The following is a 13,287-nucleotide window of genomic DNA, read 5'->3' on the forward strand; positions in this document are numbered from 1 at the left end:
TACATGTAATTTATTATTATTATTATTGTATATACATTCATATTTATGTAAGTGTTTAAATATATGGATATCCTTATTATTTAATTATTTGATTATAATTTTGTTTCAGGTAAGATATGGTGAATTACTGAAACAAATTCATCATCGTGGGCCTCAAATGTGTAAAAATCACCCCACTAAATTCTTTTGTGGATGTTACTCTTTCCAAACTAAATCACAACAGATTATAATTGCAATGGATATTTTGAAAATTTGTTTCAGTTATACTTTGACTGCTCTCTTAGTGACCAGAATAACTCACAGGCACCACATGTTATTTGTACTCCTTGATCTACTGGATAACATGGAGTGGTCGGAAAACAAAAAGAATAAAAAAAATTTTTAAAAGCAATGCCATTTACCATACCCATGATACGGAGAGAGCCAAAAGACCGAGAGAAATTGCTTTATAAGCAATTTCTCTCGGTCTTTTGGCTCTCTGAGAACTCTGGCTGATTCTGAGTATTCACCCAATGAAGAAACATCAGATCTGGAACTGTTTGCCCAAGGTGAGTTCATCGGCCTTATTGGAGATCTTGCCATCTCTGGACATAAAGCTGAACTTCTTACTTCAAGACTAAAAATACTTCAGTAAGAAGAATATCAGTGACTCACTACGACTAAAAAACAGGTTTTGTAGACATTCTTTACAATAAACAGTCTACATTGCTACTCGGTACTTAAAGCTGAACCTCTCACCAGGCCATGAATGCTAAGCAGTAGTGACAATCGATTTTCTATATAGATAGAAAATTGCATATTGATATATAAAGTTTTCCTTCCAAGCAACATAATTCTTTTTATTTTCTTGTGCCAGTTTCTCTTTCATTTACTTTAAGTGGTTCTGTGTTTACAAATGTAAAGTAAGATCACAGAAAGGAAATGAGCCTTTCTTTTCTTAGTATATATATTTATTAATTTTACTAACGAACTGCTAACTATAACAACTACTGGTCATTGGGGACATTGCTTCTTCCTCCGCCCAGTGGCACCAAAAACCTGTGAGAAGAAAATCACTCTCCCAGGACTGAAAGGAGCAATGATGAATAACAACAGACACCACTTATGGATCTTTTGATTCAGATCTGTTGAGCACAGATAAAATAAAATCATCTATTTTATTTTATCTGCCCCTTCTTTTATAATACTGCACTCCTTGAAACACATTAATAAACTATCCCCATTTTTTAATTCGGAAATGTCTTGATAATGTGGGTGGCACCCAAAATGATTGGAAGACTGCAGTCCATAGAACTTATACTAGAGATGAGTAAGCATAATCACTCTGAAAGACTTAAAAATATCAACATTTAATGGGATCTTCTCATTGTATCCAAGCAAGAGATCATTCAAGAACGAAGTGATGAAAATGTAATATATGCTAAAAGGATAGTCATCAAGAAAGATGGAATATTTACTCCTACTCAGACAATCATTCTTATATTTAAACACGCCACATCTACCATCAATTGTAAGAGCTGGCCATCTAAGATGCAAAATTAGGCCTTAGATTTCTAACCCAGTCCATTGTACAGGAACTCCCCGACTTATGTAATACTCGATTTATGCAAATTCGACTTTGCGTAAGTTTTGGCCACCCAGTGCAAACTGAAAAAAAAATATGGAAATGTATTTTGCATATGTAGGGATAAATGGAGGTATTGTGAAAATATCATAATGTGAACCCAATAACACTTTTTTCCCCCCCCCCCTCATTTGTTCCAAGTCCTTGGAAGTTGAAGATTTTCTATATTACTAAGCTATTTATCTCTCTAGAAGGTATATTTATAATGGAAGTTGCACTACCCTTTTATTGTTATCATATGTTCCCGTTATAAGAATCAGTTTTGAACGCCTTTGCGATATTTTTCTAAAGCATGTTTCAGGAGGTCACGACCATAAAACAATTTGCACTTTCTGATTTATTGGGCTTTTCTGTTAGTGCATCTAATTATAAACGGGTAGTAAACTCGAAAATATTGCATTTACGATAATACTGATAATGGCAATTGGTGAGTTTTTACACTATTATGGTGAAATGACTTCCCCTTCAATGAAATCTTCAATCATATAAAAACAAATTTTCAGAAACTTCTCTTCATTCCTATTTACATATTACAATGATGAAGGGAAAGTGACCAGCGGAAAGTGCAAGTGGTACGCCAGTTTGAGACCACTGCCTTAAAGCCTTCCAGGAAATGAAACAAAATTGATTTAGAAATGAAGATGAAAACGATTAAGTACGAAGCAGGACAAAGTTCGTCATCTATTAAGATCAACAGTAATCACAAAACAGCATTCAGGTGCTATATTGAAGATGGAACAGCTATTAATATGGATTGAAAATGAGATTCAGAAGCAAATGCCCCTGAGTCTAATGACCATTCAAGCAAAAGCAACAAGTATTTATGAAGATATTAAAGATAAGTACAGCAAACCCCAAGCCAAGTTTGTGGCCAGCAATGGGTGGTTTAATAAGTTCAAGTATCGTGCTGGTTTCCAAAACATTAAAGTATGCAGTGAAGTCACTTGTGCTGATTCTGCAGCTGCAGAGAAATTTTGTAATGTGTTGGAAAAAATTATTGGTGAAGGCAGCTATTCAACACCAAATTTTTAATATTGACGAGACTATTCTGTATTGGAAAAAAATGCCGGATCAAACATACATTGCCAAGGAGGAAAAGACAATGCCAAGTTTCATGGCTTTGAAAGAGAGGGCCACACTCTTGCTTGGGACTAATGCAGCAGGAGATTACAGATTAAAACCACTGCTTGTGTACCATTCTGGAAATCCTCATGCATTTAAGGGCATCAATAGAGTACACCATACCCGTGCATTTCTGATCGAACCAGAGAGCATGGATAACAATATCTCTCTTTGAGGATTAGTTTAAATGCTGCTTCATTCCCAAGGTCAAAAAATATTGTAAAGACAACAATGATCCTTTCAAGATTTTGCTTCTATTGGATAATGCTCATGGACATCCTATGCATTTAGATGATTTCGATTTGAACATGCGAGTCATATTTCTACTGCCAAACACAACTTCACTCATCCAACCTATGGATCAGAGTTTTATTTCAGATTTAAAAGCGTACTATTTACGCACATTTGCTCACTGGACAGGTTTAGATGCATTGAACTTAAGGCTGTGAAATTCCCAGTGGTTAGTTGAGATATTGGCATGTTCTTATGATCTCTTGGACTTCCTCTGTGATGTTTCCTGCTGACAGCATGAATGAACCAAAGAGTTTGAATAATTTGTTAAATATCAAAGTAACATCATGTAAATATAATATTAATAAACTAATATGGGCTCAAAATTTGACAAATCTGGTTTGTCAAATGTATTATGGATGTCCATTCTGCTCCTAACTCTGCCATCAGCGTATTCCATCTTGAATAACATTTACCACTGGATTTTGGAAGGTTTGAGGAAGTCAGTTTTATACACAAAATGGATACATTACTGACATCTGACCACCATCCTATTTTGAAAGTATAAGTTCTTTTTGTCTTTTTGCTTACTACACTTAGCTAATCTAATCTTTGGTATTTTCTATTACTGTCTGTATTTTTTTTAACAAGTTGTTAATATTTGGTTGCAAGTTCTTTTTGAATTTAAAAAAATAAATAAAAAAAAATAGTATGCTGATGGTAAGTATTACCTTTAAATGGATATTTAATAATGAGATTAACTGGAAAGAATAAAGTTTAGTTCAAGTCACTTGAAATGTTACAAGTAGTTTTCCCAAAATGAATCGAAATATATTAATTTTATACCTCTAGTAACTTCCTGGTTCTCTGTCCTCAAATATAGTACAGGGTATCATTTAAATATTTTAAATAGTACATGAGGTAAACATTTACATAATCTGAATTATTCTATTTCAACTGTGCTGCTTACAATAACCTCTGTGATTGTTTCACTACTGAGATATATCATTAAAGAGTGAATTACTCTTAAAAACAAAGATAGGTATCATCGTAGTCTACCATTTTTGTGTGTATTCTGATGCAGAAAATGTAGATATTGTGAGGCTGTCTTTAATGATAACTATATCTTACCCAAGAAAATAGACTCCTGGACATGTCTTTACATGATGAAATCAGTTGCTGTTATTATGTGAAATAGAGAACTAAGTTGACTCCTTAGTTTCACCTATGTGTATAGTAATGCATTATGAACATTAATAATAATAACAACAACCACCACCATAATGAGCATATTTCTGCCTCAGTGCAAGGGGACTATTTTATGTGGGTGGACTGTATTAAGGACTCTAATTTTCCTTTTGTGAGGTTGACAACATCGTTGATCATTATTCAACTCAAGGATAAATGTTACAGAGACATCCAAATTCTGGATGTATTGTAGTTGTGTGTGTGTGTATTTCAATTGGAAATGCAGGGACTGCAGTTCAGAATGCTGTAACTAAATAACAGCACAGGATATAAAAGCCAATTATTCAAAATATATAATCATTTATATATTCTGAATAATTCTACCATTTATTGAGTGACAACCTTATTATTCTGTACCTTGTTATCTGAAAGAGACCCAAAATGCTGATTGGTATGAAATAAGATTTCATATGCCATAGGACTTCTAGAGAAGAGCATAGATTCAAGAAAACTGCTTATAACCATTTGTGACTTAAACTGCATATATTCAGTGGTAATATATAATTGTGATTATACAGTATATGGATGTGTACAATTAATGAAGTCACTTGTGGGAAGGATGATATGTAATTATTATTGCCTATATTTTTTCAATTTTTAATATAATTGTAATTGTATGTATTAGTAAAAAAATTATTTATTGGTAATTTTTTCTTTACTACAAAGATTTACAAATTATACAGTAAAAGGACTAGCATTCTTTTATTAAACATTTTTATCTCTTGAAATAAAATATTTTTATGAAATTCATTTTTATTTTAAATTTAAATGTTACTTATTAAGGCTAACTTTTGTGTTTTCTGAAATCTCTTTATTTGAATAGTCATTGCAGTACTTATATGGCCAATGGTTCTGATTTTTTCTTTGTCTCTGTGTGTATTTATATAAAATATACTTCTTTTAAATAAAAATGAATTAACATATTTTATTATATACTGGGTTGGATTTTAATTAAAGGGTTGGAGATTGTACCCAATGGGATTATCCTACCAACTGACTACCAGGGGAGGAGCACTGGGGAGGCTTACGTGCAGTTTGCTTCACAAGAAATAGCTGAAAAGGCGATGGGGAAACACAAGGAAAAAATTGGGCACAGGTGGGCTTTATGGGCTACTTAGGCGGTTTGTGTCCGTCAATGTGGGCCTTTATATTTTATTTTTTAAGCATTATATACTGCTACTGCATACAAGGTTTTCATTAGACTTAGTTTTGTTTTCATTATTAAAAGGACATTAAAAACTAATTGATGCATATCCTTCATCATGCATCGAATAGTTTATATTTTAATTTCAGAATTCATTCTAAGCTATTCATTCATTATGGCTTTATATTTATATGAATTTAAAAATAAAAACATTAGTATGTTATTGAATTTAAATTTCATTGAGCAAAAGTTAAATTTTTCCATTTTGACAATGTTTCTTGTCTTTAAAAATTTTATTTTGTGTTTCAGCTAGATGACATCACTAGTTTAAAAGAAAATACTTGGTACCACAAAACAAAATTAAATCTAATTGTTTAGAACATAATTATTAAAAAAATGTAGTTTGTTTTGGTGGTAATTTATATCATACAGTTTCAGAACATTTCTTAATATTCTCTTAATTAATTTTGCAAGTCAGATAAAGTTGTATACAGTAAGACCCCCGTATCCGCAAGGGATATGTTTCAAGACCTGCCGTGGGTGGCTGAAACCGCGGGTATAAGCAAACACCTGCCGACCCTATATATAACATGATTTTCTTGTACATACATACATATAGTAAAGTTTAATTGATAAATTAAACACACAGTAAGACGTTATCAACATTAAATACGGTAATGATAAAGTACAGCAGGCTCGATTTACCGGACACTTCGAAACTCCAAATAAAAAATGAACCAGAAATCATAAAATTCAAGTAATAACTAGAATAGGTATAAACAGATATTTTGCAAGTCATAAATAAGCAACAAGAACCAACGTTGTAAGTCGTCATTGGGAGGTTGGTGTACCTACTATCTTGCAACCCCCGCTGTCTTCACACCTACTGCTCAAAAGAAAGAAAAAAGAGAGAGAGACCAAATGTTTAGTTTGATTTAGTGTGTCGCATCGATCGCTGTGTTCCATCGCACCACTAAAGGACAAATTTTGTTTCGTTATTTACGTCAGGGATGTTGGGTTTTTCATAATTTAAAAATTTTTTTTTAGAAATTGCGAAAATGATGGGCAAACCCAAGAGTTGTGCTTTCAAATTAAACAAAAACTTTAAATTATTCAAAGGTTGAAAACGGTGCATCTGTTAAATCTCTAAAGAACCATTATAATGTTGGTGACCAAACCATTCGTGACATTGTAAAAAATAAAGGAAAGCTATGTGATTTAAAATCAACATCGTAAAAAATAAAGTGAAGCATCGTATTGGACACGCGAGTAATAAGTGTTAAGGTCCCCCCCCCCCCCGGTTAATTGTGAGTAACTGAATCAGCGGATACGGGGGCACAACTGTAATGTGTAAATTATTTCTATTGTGATTTGTGATTTATATCTTGAAAGTAAAAAAAAAAAAATTTTTTTTTTTTTTAATACACACCTTTTTATTGGTTATTAAGGTTAATGAAATTGCAGATTAATTAATATGGAAACATGATTTAAAGAATTTTTTTTTTCTGTTGTGAATGATAAGAATAATCGATATATAGATATCTTTTCATATCATTAGAATTGCACATATGATATAGTGTACACAAGAAAAACTATGTACTGTTGAATATGTAAGGGAATATTTTATATTTGTATGAAAAATCAGTTCTCGTTAAGAATTATTGCTCTTGACAAAAGTGAATAATCAGAAATTATCTGTAAATTATTATATTAGTGTTGGTTGGTTCTTGAATACTACTGGAATGATCACGATCAGTTTCCTAAGGGTATATTTTTTGTTTTCAACAATCTTACTAAATGCTATAGTCTGTCATCAGGTGCTATTAAGTATAAATAAGAGTTGCACAGAGGCTAAAAGTGTTCTTTGTTTTTGTACTCATATTTCTTGTTCAATTGGTAGGTGATGATCAACAAAAAATGATATTGGTTGTTTAGAATCATATTCCCATGTCATATACCAAAATGCATAATGCTTTACAGTGATTAATACATTATTTTTCAAAGAGCTTACACAATGACCTAAAAACATGTGCCTCGTTCAGTAGCAACAACATACAGTATACCTATCTTAAAGAAACATGAAATATTAGAGAAATTGGTTTTGATATCAGGTGTAACTGCATACTGGCAAGTGTCACAGATATCTGGAAGAGAATAATTTCTATTCACTTTCCATTTGCTGACCATATCAGTGTGCTGGTAAATACCAATGTTCTTCTAAATGTGGAGAAAATCTTTCACTTTCTGTGTGGTTCCCAAATCACAGCAGAATTAAGATATGATATGGCTGCAAGAGATTTCACAATAATCCGTGTAAAACACCCTGTTATATCATGCTAGTGATGCCCAAGATATGATACACAGAACCTCAGAATTTTTTAATAAGTACCCATCAGTTAACAAAACAAACAAACAAAAAAAGAAAGGGAAAAAAAAAAAAGATGTAGGCATCCCTCACTAACTGCTAATGTGTTTTTAAAAACAGTGATGCATGATTATTTCCTGTTTTGATGAACCATTTTTCTCATAGCTGCAATATTTTAGATGAAAACAATATTCCTGGAGACCAAATCAGCTTGATTAGGGAATTAACATTCATTTTAACCCCTAATTAAGGACTTAATGAATAAATCCTAGTGATGTAATCTGTTTAACACTTATTTTAAGCAAATGATTAAAGCATATCATTATAAAAAGGTGCATGAAATCAAATTTAATCCTCTCCTGAACTCCCCCCAACTAGTGAAATGAAATTGCGTAGGATAAGGGGCTCTCTCCTGGAGTGGTCTATTTGGGTCTTTCAGAACTGGAGAGAAACAAAAAATAAATAAATTATTAAGCCCAGTCCTTCTTTCTCTTTTCCTTAAGGATTTTTGAACCTGTAATTCCTTTCTTCATTTGACTTGATTCCATCCAGATTTTTCTTTGAGGGCATCCAAATATTGAATTCTTTCCCTGATGTTTGAAGCATGCATATTGGTGAAAAAAATCAACCAAAAACTCACAGTTTTGTGTGATTATAATATTCCTTAGTGTGGTATTTGTGGAGAAGTATAGTCATAAATTCTTTAAAACTGTTTTGGAGTAAAACAGAGGGTGCTGCCGTGCCACATTATATTTTTTCATAGTTTAACAACTACGAGTTAGTGCTCTTGATTTCCCACAACCACCACCATGAAATTTGACCTGAAACCAACCAGGGAAATGATGTTTTTTAATATTTATTACACAATCATTACACTATGTAAGCAAAAAAAAGTTTGCTTGTATTTCACCATTTCTTGTGTGTTGAATCCAATGGTGTCCATTGGTTTTTCTTAGTGTCAGTATTTTGTCAACCACTGTAGCACCCCACACCCTACATAATTATGTATTACGTAAGATAAAGGGTTCTCTCCTGGAGTGGTCTATTTGGGTCTTTCAGTAATTCTGAAAAATTCTGAGCAAAAGGGGAGGGGTGTATTGGGTGTAATACATCTGGGTTCAATGGATGTATGGTTTTAACAAAAGAAAGGGCCCTCAAAACCAACCCTGGACCCCCCCGGGCACCCTCAAACACCATTGTGCAGTCAAATTTTGAATACTAGCACTCAAATTTTTCTGTCTTTGTTAATTAATCACCTTTCACATTTTATGCTTCTAACTAGTTGGCATTGTTGATCCTTCTGATATAAAGGATTATTTCCTCTAAGGGTGTTTATATGTTGTTGCTGTTCCCACATATGATTGGCAATAGCTAAAGTAAAGTTTGTATTACAAACTGCATCTACAATGTTGCCTGGTCAATTTTTATGCCATCTTTTACTAGCCTCACCAGTGTAGCTAGCATCACATTCAGAACATGTAATTTTACAAATCACTTCTGAGCAATTCAAGTGTTGTTGGGTTTATTGGACATTATATTGCTTAGGTATCTTTGCATTATTTTGAGATGTTCCCAGATAGAATTGGTTGCTTGTGTGTTATACCAGCATTAGCAAGACATTCTGTATGTCTTGGGCTGTGACTAGCCATAATCTCATACTTCTGTAATATTCATCCTGGAAAACCACGTGCCTGCAGACTAGTGTGCACTCTATTAACCTTTTGTGACCAAGCTGTGGTCATCAGTGCATATGAGCTGTGCTATTCTTGTGTGCCATGGGATGACAGGTGGAATAATCTGTGAACTGATTGCACACATCAATTTTTTGTTTACTGTAGTATACAGGTTATGATTATTTCTGTGTATTGTGGCTAAAAATGGTAGAGGTTTGTTGCTTTATGTTTTTAAAGTGAACCTTATGAAGGGAAGAGTTGGCTTAGAAGAGAGTTGTCTTTGGTGGAAATTATGGTAAATGCATCACAATAGGGAATTTGCATCAAATGATACCAATCACAAATATTTAATCTGCTGGTAAATTGGATAAACTTCACACCTGAACTAATAGGTTGTTGTTTAGATTTGCCTACTAATGGTTTAATGATATTGGCAATATTTAGATAGTTTGTATATAGGAAATCCAATATACAGAATTTTGAAAACTAGCATCCTGAAGTGTATAACATCCAATAAGTTTCTTTCCCAGTTTTTCTTATCATTCAACATTTATTTAAACTTGAGTTTCCTTTACTTTTTAATACTACCATGAGGTTACATCTAATCACTTTGTATGTATCATTGTCATTGTGGAATTACAATGCTTTCTTATTGTAATCTGTTTGATCCTTGACTACTGTTCTATGTGTTTTGTACCACAACAATAATAAAAATATTGAGATCCTGTCTTCAAGTTTTTAGGCCCGACTCCGGTTTCTGTTGAAATTCAGGATTGCTGTTTGAATGGAATTAAAGCTGTCTGTGACCTTATATCAAAATTTGGCACTGGTTTCTTCCAGATCATTCCATAGTACTTTTTCTATGCCAGTAGCTGTTTGTTGGATGTGCTAGTTAAGGAAATTGGGTTTAACCAAATGCTATACCAAGCTCCCAAAGAGTCGAATTTACTAGGTCCAAATTGCTACATCCAAGTTTAGAAAAAGACATTACTTAGGCATGTTTTTACACTGTCAGAACCTGTATGATACTGTTTTGATTTGATAGATTTTTATGAAGAAATTAGTATTAATCACAATCCAGAAGAGTGGCGGCATCTTTTCATAGATTATAAAAGTTTGCAAGCTATATTGCTTCACATTGGGAATAAATGCCCATCAATTTCTGTCACACTCTATTCATATTAAAGAAAACTGGAATTGTGTAGCATGTGTTAGAGAAGATCAAGTATGATCAGTATATGTGGCATGTCTGTGGGCCTTCAAGGTGCAAGGGTCCTTCTGGGTTTGCAGTGTTTCACTAAGTCCCCTTGCTTTCTTTGCTTCTGAAACATCAGGAAGTAAATCAGTAGCACAAGAGAAGAGAATGTTCTGCTGTAATTGAGTTGCAGCCTGTTGCATGCAATGCAGTGAACAATCACATGTTTCCAAGAAAGAATGTCTTCATTCCACAACTCCATATCAAGAGACTGATCAATTTGTTAAAGACTTGTCAGTTTGATTTAAAATGTGACACCTTCAAGCATATAGAAGCTATTTTTAAAATTCTTTCATGCAGAAGTGAAAGGTTCCATATTTTATGGTCCATAAGTTTGGCAGCTGTTGGCTCCATAAGAACCTGGAAACAAAATGACTGATGCTGAGCGTAATGCTTGACATTGCTTTGCCTTGTAGTGAACTGCTTTCTTGATAAAATTAAGAGTGAAAATCACAAAGAACTAATTGGCAAATTGGTTGAAAATTGTAGTTTAAATGGAATGCAGGATTAAGTTCCATTACTTGCACTCTCGCATGGATTTTTTTTTGGGAAAATCTGGGTGATGTTAGAACTACGTATGGGGTGATTCCACAGTCGGTGGAGAGGAGATACTGGTTCTTTGTTGGGAATGATCACACTGACGACAGACAATCAAAGATACATTTTTAAGGAAAAAGTTTTTTGATTAATCAGAAAGGGTTTCTTACTTGTAGCAAATGTTTACCTGGCAGTAGATTTTGAAGTGGGGTGGGGTGGGATTTTTTTTTTATAATGGTTTTTGTATAAAAATTGGGTGGGGTGCACTGTGTGCCCTGTCACTGTTTGGATTTTGTTTGAAGAATTTCATGTGCTGATGGACAAGTGCCCTTGCTGTGTTTAAAGTTTCAGATTACTTGTCTTTCCTGTCTAACTAGGTCAATAAGTATCTATTGTTTTCTCCTTGTCATTTTTGAAAGATTTGTTTTCAAAGCATAAAGATAATAACACGAAACCCAGTATTTTCTCAAAATGGCTGCTTCTCTATGTGAAACAATATAACAGTTTCATATTTTGCACGCTATGAAGAGTGCCAAATTTAAAATAAATTTTGAAAATGGAAGCAACTAATAATTTTTTAAAATAATATTTATATGTGTAAAAAGCAGAAAGATGTGCAGTTTGAAATATCACTCACTTAACTGTCTTTTAAATAGGACAGTGGAAGAGACCAAGAGATTGATACTTCTATTTTATATGTAATACATTTTTTGGTAATTTTTTGGCAAAATTTTAAAATTTTGCAGTGAGTTAAGAAAAGATAAATATTGGCACGATTTAATCGATTGATTCCCCCCCCCCCCATACAAAGTGTATGGAATACACTGGATTTAGAATTTTTTTTGTCCAATTTTAATAAAATTTATTTGGCTCCACAAATAATTTTAAAGGGTCCAAATATAAAATTACATGTATATCTGTGCATTGGGAGTCAAGTTACATTTGGATGGATGGACATACAGACAAAATGGGTGAATGGACATGGTGAAGAAAACAGGGTAGTATGCATATACAGGTAGTTCTCGCTTTACGAGTTCCCGGGTTTACGAGTATTTTTTTATTTATTTTTATTTTTATTTTTTTTTTTTCAAGTAACAAGTATTGACAAAATCGAAAATATGAACATTAATGTTAAACATTCAGAAATATTGCATTTCATACCACACACATAGCTATACATTAGTTTACCCCGCTTTATGATATTAATTCATTCCAGAGACACCATGTTTTTTGGTAATTTATTCCATGACCTCAGAAGTTGAAAATTTCACTATATAATTTTAGAGAGTTATATAGTGAAAATTTCAACTTCTGAGGTCATGGAATAAATTACACGTTTTTATAAAGTAAATTATATTAGTTGCCAATTCAAATCATTAAAATGCACTACACTTTCATCGTTATATGTTCTCTTATAAGAACCAATTTTGAACGGCTTTGTGATGTTTTTCTAAAGTACATTTCTGGAGGTCACGACCATAAAACAATAAAAACAATTTGCACTTTCCGATTTATTGGACTTTTCTGTTAGTGCAATCAATTATAAACGGGTAGTAAACTCAATGTTATTGCATTTGCGAAAACACTGATGGCTGAAATTGTGTGGTTTTTTTTGCATTCTTATGGTGAAATGTGTTTCCCCTTTACTGAAATCTTCAGTTGTATAAAAAACATAGATAAATTTCCAGAATCTTCTCTTCATTCCTTTTTTTTTTTTTTAAAGCTTCGTAAACTTGTTACTCCGCGCAAATCATGTTAGTTGCAATTTGTGAATTCCGTTAAACAAATGCTTGTGCGTGCTATTGAAATTTAAAAAGAAAAGAGAAGATTATCTTGAAAATAAACACCTCTTGAAGCATTTCTGAAGAAAGTGACTCCTTGTGCAACAAACCAGCAAGTGCCGAGCCAATAATGAGTGATCATCTCTTTGTTGGTGAAGAATAAACATTCTTTAACATTTGTAAGTCAAAGAATTTCTCTATAATTATATTTACTTGATTTTTACAAGCTACATTTCCATTTCTTTGGATGAATCAATCATTGTTTAAACATAGACTAATTAGCTAACTAATTTCATTGTTGATAACA

The 13,287-nt window shown here is 32.9% G+C and overlaps 1 protein-coding gene across 2 annotated transcripts in view; it reads left to right on the top strand.

The window, feature by feature from the left end:
• The window catches only part of LOC150081499 (heterogeneous nuclear ribonucleoprotein F-like), a 210,699-nt gene that overhangs the window by 62,346 nt on the left and 135,066 nt on the right, over positions 1-13,287 (top strand). For both annotated transcript variants that reach the window (XM_090379334.1, XM_090379335.1), the window contains exon 5: positions 5,183-5,321. In XM_090379334.1, the coding sequence (XP_090235460.1) occupies positions 5,183-5,321 (139 nt within the window). The remainder of the gene's footprint in view (positions 1-5,182; positions 5,322-13,287) is intronic.

Source organism: Mastigoproctus giganteus, chromosome 8 (assembly GCF_048544385.1).
Source record: "Mastigoproctus giganteus isolate SK-2022 chromosome 8, ASM4854438v1, whole genome shotgun sequence".
NCBI classification, from domain to species: Eukaryota; Metazoa; Arthropoda; class Arachnida; order Uropygi; family Thelyphonidae; genus Mastigoproctus; species Mastigoproctus giganteus.